The following is a 20,658-nucleotide window of genomic DNA, read 5'->3' as shown; positions in this document are numbered from 1 at the left end:
TATTATTGCCCTATATGTTTGTACCTCGTCTTGTATCTCGTTCTGTATCTGTTTTTGTATCTTGTTGTTTTTTGTGTGTGTTGCACCAGGACCAGGGAAACACTACTCCACTCCTCTATGTACTGTACTGTACAGTATAAAAATGGATGACAATTAAGCCCCACGTATCTATCTTATCATAAAAGTGTACAGAAGCCTTGTAGATAACTGTGTTTGACTTCAACTGGGAGCTGTGAGTGTTATGTTATTTGTGAAATACTGGTGAAAGGATACCTGCATTCCAATTATGGCGTATATGAAGAAAAGCATAGCAATGAGAAGACAGACATAAGGAAGAGCCTGTTGGAGCAAAGACAGTGAATTAAAACTTTGCGTTAAAAAAAATCAAATGTGGAATCAAGGTGAGAAGAAATCAGATTGTTAAAGTTCTGACCTTGAAAGACTGTACAAAGGTCCAAAGCAGAATACGTATGGTGTAACCCTGCCTCAGCAGCTTGATCAACCTGGCTGTCCGGAAAAGCTTCAAGAAGCTCATGTTGATGGTGTTCACCGACTGACGCACAAATGGTTGGAGAGAGGGTGACACAAGAGAGAGGGAGGGAGGGAGAGAGAGTGGCAGACAGAAGGGAGAGACAGGATGTAAAACACAGATGGCGAAATTCATCACAACATGACTTAAGTTGTGTCTGGAGGCAGGGATCGTAACACATGAGGGAAATTTGGAGAGAATGAATGCTGCATTTGACGCTGGCTACTCCAGTCTGTTTTTAGGGTCACAACATTGTGAAAATGAATGGTGTCTTGGCAGTGTCTTACCTGTAAATCCACAACTATCTCGCTGATGCTGCCAAGCACAGTGATGAAATCAAAAATATTCCAAGTATCTCGAAAGTAGTTCTGTGGCAAAGGAAAAATGATTTTCAGTAATTTGACTCAACATAGACAGTTTCTTTACCAGTGGAGCTAGATGTGATTTAAATTGCTTCTGCCTTTGATGTATCTCTTCTTGTGTTAATACTCACCACCAAACCGAACGCCAAGATCTTGAGTATACACTCCATGGAGAAGAGGACAGTGAAGGCCGTGTTGAGGTGTTTTAGGACCATGTCGTAGGCTGTCGGGGCCGAGTGGTACTGAAGTAAAAAAGGACTTTGAATTCACTGCCCGACCTGACATCTACCTCCACACACACTTTCATAAGTTCATAATAATGGATATGTATGTTTCAGCCCATTAATAGTGCATAGATCATAATACTGACAACCGTTTTCCTAGAAATAGCTGGCATTTGTAGATCCCACACAGACACTGGTTTCAATTCATTTCAGTTTGGTATAAAAATGTCCCTGCAGACACTTAAAACTTGCTTGAGATTGGTAATCCCAACATTTCATTGCCTGTATTCATATATATTTTTGAATCTACGTTTATCATTGTCATATGGTGCTGCAGCAATTTAAGGAGTAAAAAAACATGGTGTGGAAGTTTTGATATCTAAGATATGTGAGGTCAATCAAACCTCGACGACAGACATTTAACAAATGGTAATAATGTGAAAAGAAATGAGTGAATTCTGTGGTTTCTTTCATTGAAACGCTAAGTCTCTAGTCTCAAATGTGGTGGTTTCTTTGAATACAACATAACAGATTGTTTAAAATGAGTGCCTGCTCTAAGGTAGGAAAGCTGATTAAGATCAATTTCCATTGGTTACGATAAAATTGTATCGACCAAAGAGCTGACGTTTGGGAACAAAATGCTAATAAAAAGCACTGCAAGAAACTAGATCTGACAGTTTACCTGCCAGATTACTTAAACCGCTTTATTTGGAGGTAAAACCTAAAGTGAGTGTATCTGAAATGTTGCTCTTAATCCCTCACTGCACAGAAAAAAACAATGAGTGTACATAACCACAGTAAGTATGGCAGGTAAAAGCCAAGAGGTCAGCCTGTAAACTGTGATGGATGATCAGAGCTCTGAAAAATAAACAGCATTTGTAGTTTTCTTCTAATTACAGTACATTCCAGGGCTTGACATTAGCTTTTTAAACGTTTTTATGTTTTATGTTAAGCACTTTGAATTGCCTTGTTGCTGAAATGTGCTATATAAATGAACTTGCCTTACCTTTAAGCTCACCAGCCACTGTGGCTAGTGCTTTCCCAAAGTCACTAGCCACTCACTATTTTCCAATTTTTTTTGTTGGGAGTTTACCTTTCATTTGATTAAAATGACTATGCTGTGCTACAATTTACTTGTATAATTAGTGTAACATGGTTTTTTAAATGTAAATATGACCAATGTCAACAACCAAATCAAGACAACACAAAATGTTTAACACGACAGTCGTCAAATATATTTGTTTTACCTTCCAAGATGGAGCACACTGCCTTCTTCAACTTTAAACATGGTAAAGTGTAAGATAAATATATTGTTGGAGCTGCAAGTGGAATTGTCAAACTGAGGGAATGTCAGTCAGTACTTTCATTTCTAGGCTTTTTGGAACAAAAGACAGCCAGCATCGGACACACCACTATTGTTTCTTTTCTTTTTGTACCTGGAAGTACCTAGAACTGCCTTGCTGATGACATCATGCTGGTCGTGAAAGATGGCGTTCTTTGACTGGTCATGGACCAACGTATAGTCTGTCACGTCTCTGAGCCAACTCAAGGCATATCTGGCACAGTGACCATCTTAACAGACAAAAACATTGTGTAGTCTGAACCCACCATAGTGATAAGTAAAAGTGTTACACGCCACTGCCCAATTCTACCGGCATTTGGTGGGTGAGCGGGTGCTAATGTCAGGCCCTGATTACCACATACTGAAGACACAAGAACATACAGATGTCATGGATTACTCATCTCAAGCACTATAACATTCAACCATGATAAACACTTTTAAAGTACAGTTACCTTCATCATGAGGACCACAGTGTTGAGAGCGATCATGACGAGTACCGTGTACTCAAAAGAGGGCGATGCCACAAAGTGCCACAGTCTGTACTGGAAAGTTTGTCTGTTCTGGGGCATGTAGCGGGTCATTGGCTTGGCACTGTTGGCAAAGTCGATGCAAGCCCTCTGATGTACAGAAATTAAAGCAAAACAAACATGAATGGATACGCGTGAATGTAACTGTGCGTATGTGTCTAACACATGTTTCATCACGACACACACCTCGTTCTTCTCCAGGCTGCACTCCTGGATCATCTTGTCCCCCTGCTCCTGGAAGGTGATGATGATCAGAGCCACAAAGATGTTGACGAAGAAGAACGGGAAGACCACAAAATAGACCACGTAGAAAACGGACATCTCCATGCGGTTCCCTCGACTCGGCCCCATGCTCTCCTCAGTAACATCGGTCGAGTGCTGCAAGACCCTAGCAAGAAATAAAAATGGGAGAAAAGAGTGTTTTTACTTTTATTTTATTTTTGTTTAGGCAATTAAGGTTACTTCCATTTTGATCCTTTAAATTCCAAAATAAAAAAATCTCACTTACTGAGGCCACCCCTCTCCAGTTGAGACAGTAAAAAGTGTGAGGAGCGCCCAGCAGACGTTGTCGTAGTGAAACTCGTGTCTCCTCCACTCTCTTCTCTTTACCTCCTTTTTGTCTCTGCTGTAGTCAATGTAGTAGCCTCTGTAGGAAGCAGAGCAGCCCAAAGGTCGTTGTTTCACTTAATTCACTTTAAACCAGCTTTTCGAATGCAGAGAAAGATATTCAATCTTTTCGTTATGTGAAAATATTCCAATAATCTGAAATCGGCTTCCACCTTCTTCATAATGAATACTTTTACCGTGTTACTCTGGTATATTTTGATGGTAATATTTTTGTACTTTTACTCAAGTCACATTTTAAGCAAAGGATATTCTACTGTGTGGTATTGCTTCTTCTACTTAAGTAACAGTTTTGAGTACTTCTTCCACTAGATATATCCACTTACTGGCACTCTTTCTCTGAATTCATGGAGCTGTCAGTGCAGTAGAAGAACTTCCCCTTGAAGAGCTGCACGGCAATAACAGCAAAGATGAACATGAAGAGCTGGTACACGATGAGGATGTTGAAGACGTTCTTCAGAGATGTTACCACACAGTCGAAAACAGCCTGTAGAGAAGAAAGACAAGATGATTGACAAAGCAAGCACAATCTTTTAGAGATCTGTGAAAGAAGGAGCTGGAGAGTGTTTACAGGCATTAACATCATACCTTGAGTTTAGGAAGCCTCTTGATGGTTTTAAGAGGCCGCAGAACTCTTAAAACTCGCAGGGACTTTATTGTCTTGATGTCTCGGCCTTTGTTGTTTCTGTTGACAGTAAAATACAGCATTTAGGAACATAGCTGTACACTCAAGCTGGTGCACAAGGACACATGGCATAGACATATTCAAAACAGTAAAAAAGTAAAAACTTGTAAAAATGTCAACACAAGTGCATATCAAAAAACACAATGAAACTCAGAACGGAGTGTGTTTGTACAGAACCCTGCAGGTGTCAGGGGTAAGGGTTATGATAATTTGCACAATTGGTAACTTTTAATTAATATCTGTGAAAGCAAATTAGTAATAAATTCACTCACGTTTATCATTTTTGTCCTCAAATCATGAAATTATGCCTAAAAACGACTTTGTACATCAAATTAGGTCAATAGTTTTAAGTTATTATGGGCAAGAAGCACTGCTATCACTTACCTCAATGTCATCTATCAAGGTCACATTTAATTCATAGTATTTATTCTTCTGTATTTGTCCTTGTACATGTATTAAACCCAAGCTGAGCTGTGTGTGTGTAGTAAGTTTAGAGTTTGAACTGAGATATGTGGATACATTTTGGGCTTTGGCTGATGACACAATCATGTGTTATCAGCCATTGTTACATTTTACTGAAAACTTTAAGGGCTTTTTTGATTATTGCCCATAATTTGAGGGTACTTATCATTTAAAAGAGCGTGCCCAAATTATCGAAAATGTTACCCCCTGATACCAGCCGGGCTCTGCAGTGTGGTGAGATTTACAGTAGAAGACACAACAACTAATCAAAACACGCTTATACAAAAAGGAAAAAAACACACACATTAAAACAATACAATAAATATACAAGATGCTTATGGGAGACGTTTACATTTAGTGTGACTGAAATTTTTACCCCATCACATTCCTGGTAGCCCCAACAGTGACAAAATCCACAGGAACAACAGAGAAAAATTGAGGCATAAAGAGAGATACACTGTGAGCAAAGCTCGAAGGATCACAGCGATATTCACAACAGAGAAATTAACATACAATACAATCCTCTACGGTACAACGAAAGGCACAAAAGGTTTAGTAAGTTATTTGGCACACTCATGCTGAGAAGGACGACAAAAAGAAATATCATAGAGGTTTTTTAGCATCACACTCCACCCATGTGTATACTCCAAAATTAAATAACAAAGAAATCTTTATCTTTTCAGACCGTAGTGACACTTAAATCTGAGTTACACATTGCACAGGACCATGTATGCCTCCATATTTGAAACAGCAAAAGGTGTCTTTGAGGGAAGGATGTCTATAACAATACTGTATACTCTGGAAAAGTATTTGCCGCAATGAGTCAGTCATTAGTCATCGACAGGCAGCACTATATAGTGACTCACGTCAGAGCAAAGGCAATCAGAGCTCCCACCACCACAATGAAGTCCAGGATGTTCCACATGTCTCGGAAATAAGAGCCATCATGCAGAATGAGACCTTGGTCTATCATCTAGAAGACAAACAGCACAATCCGCACAGATGTGAAGCTTAATACGTACGGGGATAGAAACACCTTTGAGTACACCTAGAGAACGTCAAAATGTATTAAAAGTATGATTGGTATCGTCAAAGTGGAGAACATACAGTATGTTTCAGTTACCCACCTTGATGATCATTTCAAAGGTGAACACTCCAGTGAAGACGTAATCGAAATAACGGAGGACCTGAAACATTTACAAACATAAAAAAATACAAATAGAAAGTATTTATTAATCAAGGCTTTTCTGAGGGTGCACTCTATCTTTGTATCACTCAGACATACGCTAATTCTATAACATGGCTCTGTCCAAAATCCCACTACATACCCAAAATGTATACTATCGTTCGACATACTTTTGTATGAATAAACAGGAGTATGTAGATCCTCCTTGCCAGTTGGAAACATGTAACTATGGTAACCTGTGCCACCCTCAGCTCTACTGGCATCACCAGATAATGCTTAATTTACTGGAAAAGGTGAGCAACTAGCCCAATGGTTGCAGGTGACAAAATGACTGATTTTTAAAGCTTGAGTAGGTAACTTTCTGAAATAAAAATGTTTATTTTTTCATAATTGCTGAAGCTGTCAATATACCCTGAGGCTCAGTAAAAATCTTGCAGATGCCATTAAGAGAGGGCTCTGGAGCAGAAACTGGGGGTAGAGCTACATGACTTTTTTGTAGATCATCTCATTGTGCTGTCACGATATAGTGACAGTTTCAGCAACAACACATTTTCACCGAAAGTTATCGAGTGCGTTGTTGTCACTACCAAAATGCATTGTGGGGTATTTATTTATTTAGTGTCAAGCGTTTGTATACTGTACTATCTCACCGGGAAAAGTTTGCAATTCATATACCATTGGTTGCATACACAGTTTATACTAACAGCACATTTATAACAATTTATTTTGTATATATACAGTAATAAAGATATTTTGCAGCCGTGAGTAGCTTTTCCGTTTCATTTGTGCACTGTGGCAGAATAGATTTTCAGGACGTGTTAAGTTACTCTTTAAATTCTTCTGTTATCCTTCAAAAGCAATACAGATTTCAAGTCAGGGTCTGTGGTGAAATGACTGGCAGCCGAGTGCGTAGCTGGTGTGGAACATTTCAAAGGGGACTGTGTGTCTTTAGTGTGGCTCTTTACTCTGTCTCTCTCATACTAAAGTTTAGATTTTTCTAGTTTGTGTTTATTCGGATACTCTTGACATTTTCCGTAACACAGAGTTGTGAAAAACAAACTGCACAGTTATTTCCCAGGCAAAACTGTCGATTCTCACCTTGTATGAGTGTGAAACCAAATGTGTCTCGTATTGCTGACATTATTATGTCAAGCTTAAATCAAACAGTAAACCTGAAAGCAGGGCTGTAGTCAAAACAGCCTTAATCGAATCAAGTCCAAGACCAGGTCCAATCGAGTTCAAGTCAAGACCAAAGGCAGTCGAGCCCAAGTCAAGACCGAGTCCAGAGACAATCGAGTCCTGTTCAGTAACATAATAGGCAACAGTGTCTTTCCAATGCAGTGATTGAGGAGTTTAGGATGGATCTATAAACAAGATGATCCATCTACAACTGATCCTGAATCAGCAGCTAGGAACAACTTGACCAGTTCTCAGTAGTCGAGACAATTCTGTGTCCAAATCAATTCAATTCAATTCAAGAAATTTAAGTATATTCAAGAAATATTGTGTCCAACAAGGCACAAAACCAAGACAAGTGCAAGAGAAAACAAGTGGACTTAACTCTGAACGAGAGACCAAGTGTAGACTCAAGTATAACAACCCTATTCAGTAGTTTTTCAGAATGATTAAGTTCATATTTTTCATTCTTTTTTTTTCAGTCTTATGGAAATAGTTACTTCCTTGAGGATGTATATGCATACATGTGGCAGCGGTCAGTAAACATCATCAGATTGCTCTGGTGTGATGTCAAGTGAATGCTCTTTAATGACCGATCATGACCTTTGTATTGGTTAAATTTATGACTGCTGTATAAATCAGTTGACACCTCAGACATCCACTGCTTCTTTAAGGTGTTAGTAGCATGCTGCTTATGAAGTGCATTTCAGATTAAACAGCCCCCCCCTAACACACACACACACAAACTGACAATCAGACATTCACACCCACTTCATGCAGCGATTGTGGAGCTGTGGAGCTGTGTGGAGACTCTCAAGCTCTCTTTTTTGGTTCTTTACACAATTACTTCATATACACAAACTCGCAACACTATGAATGCATTTAAGGAGAAACAGTCCTAAATGTGTGTGTCGTTATCCACATTTGAACAATTTGAGTATGGCTGTTCGGAACAGACACTTCCAAGATGGTGATGGCTGCAGCCACTCACTTTGAGCCTAATTTTTGCTCTTCAGAAACCTATGGCTCACGTCACAGAGACTACATCCATATTTTATACAGTCATTGGTATTAGCACTTTTGCCTGAAAATGTGGTCGACATGTTTGTACAAACTTATTTGTTTTGAGCTTCCCTCAGCCTTTAGTCTAACACTTCTTTCTAACTCGGCTATAACGCACGGCTGTGTCAAATTGATTATCCTTCATCTAAATCTAGATCATGAATAAAACTATACACACTTTAGGGGGATGCAGTCACCTTGTTTCTGTCTGAATTGGTACACACAGGGTCCTCAGCAGCCAGCGCAATGCTGCTTGCCACAATCACGAGGAGGATGGTCATCTCAAAGTAGCGCATAGTGACCACATAGTGACAGATCCTTCTGATACTGCGGATCAATGAAAGGGGAAGATGTCAATTGTTGGTTGATGTAAGAGCGCACACAAAGAGACAAAGATTTTTCAAATTAAAAATAAGCAAATACTACTGCATTTCATCTGATCTTAGATCTTACGGGTTGGAGGCCTTGAAGATGAACATGCTATCTGGAGCTACAAGTTTGGGAGGAATCGGAGGTTCCTCCTCTTCCTCCTCATCATCCTCCTCAGTGTCATCATCTTTATCCGTCTGGTATGCCTCCAACTCTTTACTGTTCACTAAAACCCAGACAGAGATGTGAGAGGAGAGAACAAAACCCTTTAGTTATGCATGGACTGCTACGAGGAAGAAAGAACAATATGAGTCACTGACACGATTGGTCCAACAAAACATTACTGTGGCACTTTTATCAGATGTCAAACACCTACACAGGGTGATCCAGAGTGATACAGGCACTAAATACCACTTTACCATGCACTGTAAAGGATTGTGTTCAGTGAGAAAGGATCACAGCGCTACCTTTCATGGGCATGAGCTCCAGCAGCGGTTGGGCAGACATTTCGATGGCCACGCTTCCCGCAAGTTTGAACTTGTCACGTTTGATGGAGACTGGGCGGCTCTCAGATTCAATGGCTCTCACACTCAACTCTGTGGCTTCTAAGGCAGGCTCCACCGAAATGCTTTGGTCTGAGTGTCCGCCTTCATCCCCCTCTGACCAGGTACAGTCCAGCAGCTTCTCACACTGAGGAGGATCGGGAATGTCTCTGAAATAGGGAAGAAAAGATCTCTGAACTTAAATCATCGTCACATAGGTCTTTCCCGTAGAAAGGACTGTGCAAAAAACTCATGTAAAGAGAGCCCTGTTATAGTTGTATTATGCTTTTCTTGTCGTACAATTATCTGATAAACATCCATTTATTCTGCAATGTCAGATCCCTCAAGAGACTTTTTAGTTGTGCTAGCAGCAATGTCCAGCAGTCAACCACCGTTGACAACTGAAATGTCTCACAACTATTGAATGGATTGCCAAGAAATGTGGTGCCGACATTCATGCCCCCCTCACGATTATTAACTTTTCATCTTGACAAAATTTAAACTGGTCCAGCACTGAGTGTGCAGAGTGTTGAACCTTATAATTACTATTCTTCATCAAAGAACACATGAGAACAGCCTTACCTTCGGATGTCTTCTCCAACCTCTGCGTATGGGTTGATGATGCATGTTCCACAATCATCTTGGACTGACCCTCCTTCTGCCTCTGCTTTCTCTCTCTCATCATTGTCATCTTTCTCTTCCCTCTCATCCAGTATCTTCCTCTCCTGGCTGTGCGACCGTCTGACTTGTGGCACTTCATGTGGCGACTGGGTGCAGTCCAGACTCTTGGCTTCAGTGCGAGCATCACGGTGACGGTGCCGTCTGTGTCGCGCCCCTTCGTCCGGCCCCTGCCCGGTTCTGAACTTGCGGGCCATCCTGTGCCTGCCCCCGCCTGTGGCCCGGTGGTTAGCTCCTCCTGTTTTCTCCTCGCTCAGGTTCACCAGAGGCTCAGCTGTCGGAGGCTCAGGGATGGGGATGGTGATGGACATTGGGGGCTCTGGGAGGGGCATCCCCACAGACATTGGAGACTCAGGCAGGTGAGCCGGGCTGGCCTCTGGGGAGAGTTTGGAGGCATTGTGAGGAATGGTGGGAGTTTCAGCTGTGTCCTCCGTAGGGCTTGCAAACAGCTCCTCTCTGCTGGCCATCTGGCGACGTTTGCGTAGCTGGTTGGCTCTCTGCTCCCACACTGACATGTTAACCTTTCTCCTCCTCTCACGGCGTGTGACAAAGGCGTTTGAGCCATTTAGGGGCTGCTCATCGGCGGCCCCAGTCCTGTCCTCGGGCTCATCTGGGAAGTTTGGTCGGCCTCTGTGGATGGCTCGTTTCCTGTATAGGTAGGGTCTTCTCCTCCCGCTAAGGACCATAATAGATTTCATGTCAATATGGGGAAGCAGCGGGCCCCCATTGATGGAATTGTTGATAATAAACATCAAGACTTGTGCTACTTTAGCATACCAGTTATATAAAATAATAATTTAACAAATAAAATAAAAGTTGCATAAAGGGACATACCTTTTTTTTTTTTTTTACGAATACATAATCTTAGTTAATCAGTAACACAAACAATTCCCATGGAAAAATATGCAAAACATTTCAAGCTAAAAAATACAAATGCATCCAAAACATGAAAAAAATTAAGATACCTGAGAGGTAAGACGGATAAAAACAACAAAAACCACAAGAACAAAAAAGGAAAAGTGCAGGTTTGGAGTAAAAACAGAGTGTAGAAAATAATCTCAATAATTGAGGAAAAAGGGAGAAATTCTGTGTGACGGAGATGCATACAATTATACTTACTGGTATTCAGATTCTTTTGTTGTCCATGTAATCAATGAGTGATTATTTGAAAACAAGACATTAGTGTTTTACAACAAACACAGAACATTTGTTGTGACACCGAACAAAATGTGTAAAGGAAGCGCCAAGTGTGGGTGAAGATCATCCAGTTTACGCAGTTCCTTAAGATTAATAATGTCAAGAAAGCATTCCATTTTGTATCCGTCACCATTAAAGATTTTCTTAATTTAAGGTTCAAATTATTTCGAAAGCTGACAGAATGTCAAAATTCACAACATTTTGGTCAGTGTCGCATAACAGGCATAAAACAAGACAACGTGATGGAACCAGCAAAACACATTAATACACACTAGAATCAGCATCTTGATAGCTGCAACACATACAAGAAAGACTAACATTCAAATATGTAACAAACAAATGATACATTCAGTGTCATGTTACCTGCCATTGTACATGGGTGATAATTTGCCTTTTTTTCACTTTATGGAGTTAAATAGTATCTATATTTTTAGTCTTTTTTCTGTGGTAAGATATGTATTACACAAAATACAAGTTTATTATTGTCATTATTACATGATTTTAGGGAGTTTGAAAGACCCACCATGAATTTACCAAGGATTTTGCGTGTTTTAGCTTATGAACTGCCAATCGCGCAATCATTTACATTACTGCCTGAAGTAATATAAATGTTAGATTTCCTGCCTGCATGAAGTTACTGGTGTCTACCCATTTAGACATAGTATAAAAATCAGCTTGCAGAGACTTACGACTAAGGCGTAGATTTTGGGGGGACACAGGGGACACGTCCTCCTCAATATTTGAACATGTAGCAGTAGCAAAGGTGAATTCCTCGTGACTCATAGACACTACTATGCCCCCGATAGTTGATAGCAGTATGCAACCTCAAAAGCAATAGTTTTAATTTCCAACTTGGAATAAGTAATTATTAAAAGTGAACATGTAGTTGTTTGTTCATTTCTTTTGAAAACGTTATTTTTGGTGATGAAGTCGCGAGCAGAAGTTCCAACAGTCAAGACTTGACGATCTGATGCAGAACGGCAAAACTCTCAAGTTCAAGAACACATTATCCTTCTGACAGCTGCTAGAATTTGACTTCCGGGTAAGATTTTCCAACAATTTAGCGTTTTAAGTGTAGCATGGTGTTTATTACCACACAATGATATTCTAATGTTGACAAAAAAATCACTGAGATGAATGACTACAAGTAAGTTTCTGCAAGTCAATTTTCATATTGTACTGGAACAAAAACAGGTCCATCTGGTGAGTAGGGAAAACACATTCATCAACCTATAATAATAGTATATGGTTTGGAAAATCAAGTTAGTAATTTAATTACCCCAAGTTTGTAGTTAATGGTGTAAAACAAGCAAAATAATGAGTGGAGTCCCAATCAAGCCAGGCCAGTGCTTAAAGTGTCCCTGCAGCACATTCAAGTAGGCTACTCTTTAGAAATCATTGTTTCAGGAATCGCTCACTTCGGGTGAGTCACGCCCCTGATGTGACATGTACTGCAACAATGTTTTCCTCCCTACACAACTCCATTGTTTGATCATAGTAGTACTAACAAGAAATCTTGGTCAAAATTTGACACGCTCCAAAGTGTGCCTCCTCCCAGCAGAGTCACACACCAAGACTTTTCATTGTTCCTGAAAATCTACCAGAAGCTGCCTCCTGACTTAGTGGATCATTAGACCTGTGGGAGAGCCACCAGGTCATCGGAATGAGCAGGAGGTCAGTGCAGAATCTCATTACCAAAAGAGCCCATGAGTTTCAGTGATGCTGCAAAATCAGTTTGTAAGAGATCATGCTTTTATCAGGCACATTCAATACACATTCAACTTGTGTCATCAATGCCCAAACATGCCTTTCTACGTTTGCAATCGCCATGCAACTACAGGCACTGAGGACCAGATTGAGCATTCACCAGTTACACCTTCAACCGGTTCTCAGAGAGTCCAAAATTGATCACATTGTCAATGTTATGATCTTAATAGCTCCCCCCAAACGATTTTTTTTATACACATCTTCTCTCTAAAACAGGAAGTAGCATGATCCGTATTGTATCTTAAGCCAGTCTAAGCTTGATTCCACGTCTTGCATCTGCTGCAAAAAGACCAAACAAATTGAAAAATCTTGACAAATTTTCAGCCCAATGTGATTTTTCCATTTGCTCAAGAGGAGAGCTGATCTGAGAAACAGTCACACACTCACAACTAACAACTACATGAGGGTATCTCATCCCAAAACGCTGATTTCGTTAGCTGTTAAACAGTAACTTACTCGGATATTAGGCCATCTCTGCCTCTGGCGTATCTCTGGTTGAAGAGCTCCTCCTCAGCCTCTTCATCCTAATTAAAGACAAAATGAATGTGCCCATTTAAGATGTGATAAGACAAGACAAGACAGAACTTTAATATTCCTGAAGGAAATCCTTTTGTCAGACATGGCTCAGAAATTACAATATGAGAATAAATGCTCAGAAATGACAATACACTGTAAGAATAAAAACAATAGAGTAATACATAAAGTACCACGAAAAGTGTATAAGGAGTAAAGCTAACATCAGTGCCTAATAGAATAGTATTAAACTAAGATGATTTAGTAAAATAAGTCAAATATAAAAGTAATATCATTTACATTATTGTTGTCAGTGTCTGATGTTTCAGCTGTCAGTTGAACAGTTTCATGGCCATTGGCACAAAATGTCTCTTACTGTGGCACCAGAACAGCATACATTTATCAAATATTACAGTTGTATAGTTGTAAAGTTGTATAGCTGTATAAGCTGTATAAATGCATAACATTTTATTGGTTAAACTGCCAAAACAGAGGTAAAAACAGTTCAAACCTTTGTCAGTTCCTGTGCGTTGGCCAGATTATCCACAGCGATGGCCAAAAAGACGTTCAGCAGCGTATCTGTCATGAAGGCAGTTAAGAACACAACAAACTGTGGGAACCTATCATCATTTGTACTTACCTCTCCTCTTCACAAACTGATGAGACTGAACTAGATGTTGAGTTTGAATGACAAAATAATCTAAATTCAATTCCCTCGACATGAGAGTATCAATCTTTTCATCCAACTCTCCTTGAACACATCATTCCAGTTCTAATGCACCACATATCTGGAAGTAACTCCCAGAAAACTGCAGGTCCGCTGCAACTATAAGTTCTTTTAAATCGAGGCTGAAGACTTTTCTGTTTGTTGCTTCCTTTTACTAAATCAAATAATTATTCATTTCTTACACTGCTCTTTAACTTGTAGATGTTCTTGCTGAATGATGATGTGCTATAAAATTAAACTTGCCTTGCATTGCCTCCTGAAGACAGCCACTACGTGTAAAATGACAAACTCTTCCTTTAAAAGTTTCCTTACAAAGCATGTAGTCCTTATATAAAATATGAAGTGACTTTAAATACCTTACAGTCTATAAAGTATTTAAAATTTGCATTAAACAATGCATTTCTGCAACAGCAACAATAATCCAGTAATTTATGACAAGGGACACTGTTCTGGCATTTTGAATACTTTTTACAGTATATTTGGCTGATGATGAATATACTTTATATATATTATTACACTGCAGTATTACTGCTTTTACTCAAGCAAAAGGATCGGAGTGTTTATTCCACCACTGATACTGTACAGCCTTGTTTTGAAGCGTCAACAAGGATACAGTTTCCAAACAGGGTGAGCACGATGAAATAGATGGATGACCACATGCCGTACTGCACTCCACCCTGCGAGCGAATCCCATTATACATCACCTCGTTCCAGTCCTCACCAGTCAGAATCTGTTGGCCAATGCACAGAATATTTAGCATAGCTCATTACATTTCTTGGCCTAAAAATACATGAAACAGGAGGCATATTCTCTGTCTCCAAACCAGTTAAAGCTACGGTATTAAAAATGGCATAGAGATAAGTAATTACTGTGTGTGCCGATCAAAACACTCTTTCACAGTGCGGTTGGTTTTGTAGCAGATCTGATGTGGATTCGTTCACGTTTCACTTGTCTGATATTCATGTGCGCATATGTGTGCATGGATGTGTGGGATGATAGCGGAGGCAGGGGGTGGAGAGAGAGTGAGCAGAGTTGTTTAATCTGCGCCTGGGGTGAGAAATATCCCAGGGTGCAATGTGTCATGGAGAGCAGGCAGAATGAGGGGATCTGTGGGAGCCAAACCTGAAACACTGTCATGATGGCAGCTGGAAACGTGTCAAAGTTGGTGGGAGTGTAATCTTCAAAGATGAACCTAGAGGGAAGGCGGATAGAAAGCAGGGTCAGATATGACCAAGGAAGAATAGGAGGAGGAAGAAGAGGAGGAGGAGGATACAGAGCTATTTTCATCTGGACATGTCATTTCCTCTCCTCTTCATCATTGAAGAAACTGCAGTTTGTAGTGTGCGTAGTAACCATTTCAATACTGCGGCATGATCAGCCGATGCGTATGTGTAGCCAAATCAGCACAGCAAAAAAAGAACAGAAAACAAAGTCGTCCTTGATAACTCAAGGCTTTTACTCACCTTCCGCCAAAAAGCTGCATCCCCAACAGAGCAAACACCACGATGAAGAGAAAAAGAAGAAAAAGCAGGCTGATGATGGACTTCATGGAGCTCATGAGGGACACAACCAGGTTCCTGAGAGAGGCCCAGTATCTGACAGAAAGAAATCACAGACCTTTTGTCTTAGTCTGAACAGAGCTCTGTGGAAATAAAAACAAATATGCGCTCATTAGCTAAAACACTGTGGTTTTCATTGTTGCACTTACTTGGTGATCTTGAAAATTCTCAGAAGTCTCAGCGCCCTGAGCACGCTGATCCCAAATGACATGCCAGGCCTGAAGAAGCCCCAAACCACCTCAAAGATGCTGCCAACAATGACCTGCAAAACATGGCATCAACAAAAAAGAGACATGTTCTATAGGCTCCATCTGACTTAGGGGAGTAGATGTGGGTATTTTGCATGATTGTTTTTAATAGCCTCTTAAATCCATGCAGGACAGTTATTTATCCTAACCCTTTGTCTGTTTTATCTGGGGTCCTAGACCAACCAGTAATTTTACCTTACAGAATACAGAAGTTGCTGCCTAGATCAGTAAGTTTGTTTGTTAGTTCCTAACCCTTTAAAACGCCTTCACAAAAGTCACACAATCACACAAACAAACTAAATGATCGAAGCAGCGGTAGACCAGCAACACGGGTGTTCTGTGAGGCAAAATTACTGTTTTTTGTCAATGGAGTCTGTTGGATTTGACGAAAGAACTGATATTGATTTTTTTTTTGGCGGGCCTTTTTGGGTGGCTAAAATACATTTAGCTGCTGCCCCCATACACAGCAGTGCATTGCTTAGTTTCCATGCCTGTACTTCTGCCTGCTTCTCTGAGCAAAAGAGAGAGCAAAAAAACAAACAAGAAAAAACTCGAGATAGGAAACTGTAACATCTGAAACATTGAGGACTCGTGGTGTGACACTCACACATTTGTCAAGTCAAAATCTTCAGCCAGCTGCGGTAGGTAATACACTGACTATGGCTAAGAACCTCATATAAACCCTGCTGACCAAGCTGCTTGTTTGGAGGATGTAATACCTTAAACTCAAACTACTCAAGACTCAACCAGAAGCTTGAGTATTTAATTCTTTAAAAATAAATTTTGATGTGTTTTGATGTTTTTTTTATGTGATTAGTTAATTTGTGAAAATGTTTTACCCGTCGATGTTATATTCAGATCATTCACTATTATATTTGAATAACAAACAACATTTATCAATTAATGAGGATAACCGCAATTTCCTAATTTTTACACTGTAAAACCAACGTTTTCCTTTGTTATATAAAAGTTATTTTTTTCTTTTCAAGTGCAATATACAGTCGGAATAAGGGATATAAGACCTCACCCCACAGTCGAAGCAGTTGAAAGATGAATGGAAGTAGAGCCGGAAACCCAGACCATACATTTTCAAAAACATCTCAGCCAAAAACAGTCCTAGAAAAACAAACTCTGCATAGTCTAGAGATGAGAAAACAAGCAAAGCAATTAAGTCAAAGAAGAAGAAGGCAACTTTCTGCCAAAATAATGCATTAATCACACTGAAATTATTAATATTAGTAATAAATCCTAAACCCACAGAGGAAGATGGTCAACCAGTCGGGCTGGTTGTGGTGGACGATGGCCACACAGATGGTGTTGAGAGCCACAAGACTGAGCACCATCAGGTAAAAAGTGTCTGTCTTGACCATGCGGCGGATTGAGATGCGTAACATGCGCTCTTTACGCCGCAGGTAGGCAGCAGGTCCTCGGCGACCGCTGCGGAAGTTCATTCTCGATCGTGACATGCCTGAGAGAGAAAGAGGGAGAATCACGAGAGGGAAAAAGAGAAATTCAAGAGGGACAAGGTGATGCGTAGGTGAAATATCCAGTATGTAACTTAAGGTAAAATTCCGACGTCAAATAATCTCAGGGTCTGTTTCAGCGAATACACTTAAATTAACCATCGAGACAATTTTTTTCCGTGTAGCAACTATTAACGCAGATATCCCGGACAGTCGCTAATAGTCGCTAACAGCCGAATGTGGCTAATATTGATTAACTTTGGGCAGCACGGTAAACGCATAAAAGTGGCTTTTTAAACCACTAATTCTGCTCATGATTACACCCAGCCTCTGCAGTAGCATGATAAGAGTCCCTACAAATTAACCAAAGCACCAACAACGTAGTTAGTGAACACAGAGTTTATTAAAAGAGTGTTTTGAAAGACTTACCAACTGGCCCTGGCACCAGCTCCTCTCATAGTAAAGTCCTTTCCACTCGATAACCAAATGCAATCGAAAAGGAAGGAGCCCTTTGATGCTTCGCTTACTGCTACTGCAGAGGTTTGGTGTTATTTTGAGAAATATTAGTGGTTAGACAAAGTCGTTTTAATGCGTTCACCGTGCTGCTCCAAGTATAATCAGTGTTAGCCACATCCGGCTGTTAGCGACTGTTAGCGTGTCTCTACAGTTATCTTCTTTAATAGTTGTTACATGAAAAAATTGTCTTAATGACATTTGCTGAAACAGACCATAGGATGATTTTACGCTGGAACTTCACTTTAAGAGAAGAAGTCTGTTCTGAAGGCACTGGGTAACCGAACAGACAGAAAAGGTAAAGTTCTTCACTCACTGGCAGTAGACATGTCTGTATATTTCTCGTCCCCTGGTGCTCCTCTCCGTGCACCAGTCTTCTTACTTGCCCTCTTTAACACTGAAAATGATCCGCAAAAACTCAATAAGCTAATGAAAACATTTTAGACTTCAAACAGAAATGGTTGCAGTTGCAGTTTTTGTCATTCAGTTGTGGCTTAATTCAAATATTACAGGGCTGTTAAAGATCTACAATGTTTGCACAATATTTTGCACGGGAGGGAGTGGTGGCATGGCTGAAAAGTTGAATGATGTGAAGGAAAAAGAGTGTTCTCAGGTCTCTCACAGGATGAATCAGTGGAGGATTTTAATATGTATTTTGCTGCTGATGCCTGAATTAATGTAGAGTCAAATAAAAAAATTGCCTAAAGCTTGAGTGACGCTTGCACCCACTTCTCACTCATCATTATCAGAATTTATTAGTTTTGTTTATAATTTTGATTTCATAATACTGCCAATTATACTGTATGATGTCCATTGGGACCCTTATTTAATTCCTATCGGTTCACATGTTGTATGGAATGTGATTTTTGCAGGATTTCATCCATGCAACTGGCAAGAATGAAAGCTGAAGCTCTAAAGACGGAGACTTCGGGTCTCACCATTATTGTGGTTGTGCATGTGTTTTTATCTCTTTTGCTCTCCACTGCAAAGTAAAAAAAACATTAAAAGAATCTCCTCATCAACTGAAAGTGATTGCTTCTGTGATCTTAATGTAAAAGTGACTTACAACACATATATGGAACAAGATGCATGTCTGAAAAGGGGTTGGGATTCATCACTGAGACCTAACTGGTTCAATCAAGCATTATTGTTGCTATGGTTACCTGCAGCTTGCACAATAACTTACAGAGGTGGATAAACCGACCGGAACTACGTTTGACATGTTTTGATTTACAGTAAAAACAGACACCGGGTAATCCAATTAGAGTACATTTTGTGGCGATCGTAAAAATCACAGATCTGTGTAATTAGATGGGAATAGTCTCAAGTGTGTGACCTCACCATCTAACGGCGATCTCCCGGAACTTTTATTCTCCTCTGCCAGCATTACCTCCTCTGTAATACAAAGAAAAATGGAGGTCATACACAGACTTATCCTCAAATGTGGAAATATACATTGCAGGGTTGCATTTTTGTCTTCAAACATTTACAGGAACTGAGGACAAACTGATGTAAACGTTGTTTTGAGAGGCCAGTATGGCCATCTTTAGAGAAGGAGCTCTTGTCCTTGCTAACGTTCTCACAATATCTCTCTCTCTCCCTTTTTTCTCTCTCTCTTCCCACACTCACCCACATCCATCCTCTCACACGCACACGCACACACACAAACATGCATGTAAACACACACCAATGCGTGTGTCACACAAATTTAAGTCAGTGAGTCAGTATCACCTTTTTCTCACCCTTTACTTGCGTGGGAGACTAGCAATGTAGATTGCCATTACACCACTCTCTCTCTCTCTCTCTCTCTCTCTCTCTTGCGCTCTCTCTCTTTGAGCTTGTGTGTGTATGTGTGTGTGTGTGATTGTAGCAGAGATATCGCACTACAAAATCAGTTGCGAAAAACCCCAATTTAGCTCCTAAATCATTGTAATCATACTGTAGAGTATCTGTATGACTTGAATCTTAATTCATCTTTTGCATGTCATTATTTGCAATTTGCATGTCTCACAAATTGAATAATGAATTGAAGTTTGAGCTGAAGTTAGAGCAGGAGCTAAACATTTTAGTATGAAGCTATAGCCAGCAACTGACTAGCTTAGCTTAGCATCAAGACTGGAAACAGGAGGAAACCGCTAGACTGACTTTGTACCAACAAGCACCTCTAAAGCTGGCTACAGCCTCATATTTAGCAGACTGACAAGCAGATAGACGTTTCCCAAACTAAGGAACAATTCCTTTAAATGCGTTTTGCTGCTTCGTAAAGTCAAAATAGTTACAACTGAATCATACTTTCTATTGTGCTGAATAGAAAATTTTATTATGCATTTATATACAATATAAACTAGAATGTTGGGGAAAATAAACAAAAAATCTGAAAAAAGTTGCATAAGAGATTTCCAAGTACATTACTATGAAAAATATACTTTTAGATCATATCTGCCATCTAAACTTTTGGAATAAATGTCTTTGCTTTTATAGATCAGATTGTATTTTCTGGTGTGAACAAACTGTTAAATGATGACAGCAGAAAAACACCTGGACTGACGGCACTGCTCATGAGTTGAATTAAGAGCTTGTTCGTGTGATTAGAGCAACTCTCCCATAACCAGAAGCTCACAGATTGACTGTGTCCAGCTGTATGCCGTGTCAAAACATCCCTGAAGTCCTTGAAACCTGCTTGTTCACTCAATCACTATAAGCCCATTTATCATCGTTTACCTCCACGTAACTAAACAACAAGTGTGTGTCTGTGTATGTGAAGTCGTTCTGCTGCCCAGTACCTGCCCTGTCTATCCAGGCTCGGTAGCCATTCAGTTCTCTTTCCACCTGCTGCTGGCGGCGTAGCTTCATGAAGGCCCGTCTGTTCTCCACCCTCTCCCTCTCCTTGGCAAATTCTCTG

At 40.1% G+C, this 20,658-nt stretch overlaps 1 protein-coding gene across 1 annotated transcript in view; it reads right to left on the bottom strand.

Moving 5' to 3' along the window:
- cacna1eb (calcium channel, voltage-dependent, R type, alpha 1E subunit b) overlaps positions 1 to 20,658 on the bottom strand; it is a gene marked incomplete at both ends in the record, with an annotated part of 56,345 nt that overhangs the window by 8,314 nt on the left and 27,373 nt on the right. The window contains 27 exons of the mRNA XM_083927929.1: positions 274 to 339; positions 434 to 553; positions 817 to 897; positions 1,023 to 1,133; positions 2,910 to 3,074; positions 3,171 to 3,372; positions 3,493 to 3,630; positions 3,935 to 4,095; positions 4,197 to 4,293; positions 5,132 to 5,143; positions 5,622 to 5,728; positions 5,883 to 5,942; positions 8,377 to 8,506; positions 8,633 to 8,774; positions 9,016 to 9,260; positions 9,673 to 10,443; positions 13,189 to 13,256; positions 13,757 to 13,824; positions 14,586 to 14,703; positions 15,096 to 15,165; positions 15,437 to 15,568; positions 15,682 to 15,794; positions 16,808 to 16,920; positions 17,039 to 17,248; positions 18,073 to 18,153; positions 19,098 to 19,151; positions 20,540 to 20,655. Of these exons, the coding sequence (XP_083784055.1) occupies positions 274 to 339; positions 434 to 553; positions 817 to 897; positions 1,023 to 1,133; positions 2,910 to 3,074; positions 3,171 to 3,372; positions 3,493 to 3,630; positions 3,935 to 4,095; positions 4,197 to 4,293; positions 5,132 to 5,143; positions 5,622 to 5,728; positions 5,883 to 5,942; positions 8,377 to 8,506; positions 8,633 to 8,774; positions 9,016 to 9,260; positions 9,673 to 10,443; positions 13,189 to 13,256; positions 13,757 to 13,824; positions 14,586 to 14,703; positions 15,096 to 15,165; positions 15,437 to 15,568; positions 15,682 to 15,794; positions 16,808 to 16,920; positions 17,039 to 17,248; positions 18,073 to 18,153; positions 19,098 to 19,151; positions 20,540 to 20,655 (3,751 nt within the window). The remainder of the gene's footprint in view (positions 1 to 273; positions 340 to 433; positions 554 to 816; positions 898 to 1,022; positions 1,134 to 2,909; positions 3,075 to 3,170; positions 3,373 to 3,492; positions 3,631 to 3,934; positions 4,096 to 4,196; positions 4,294 to 5,131; positions 5,144 to 5,621; positions 5,729 to 5,882; positions 5,943 to 8,376; positions 8,507 to 8,632; positions 8,775 to 9,015; positions 9,261 to 9,672; positions 10,444 to 13,188; positions 13,257 to 13,756; positions 13,825 to 14,585; positions 14,704 to 15,095; positions 15,166 to 15,436; positions 15,569 to 15,681; positions 15,795 to 16,807; positions 16,921 to 17,038; positions 17,249 to 18,072; positions 18,154 to 19,097; positions 19,152 to 20,539; positions 20,656 to 20,658) is intronic.

Source organism: Echiichthys vipera, assembly GCF_963691815.1.
Source record: "Echiichthys vipera genome assembly, chromosome: 15".
Classification (NCBI taxonomy): Eukaryota; Metazoa; Chordata; class Actinopteri; order Perciformes; family Trachinidae; genus Echiichthys; species Echiichthys vipera.
The sequence above is the reverse complement of the archived record's forward strand: the minus strand, read 5'-3'. Positions and strand labels throughout refer to the sequence as shown.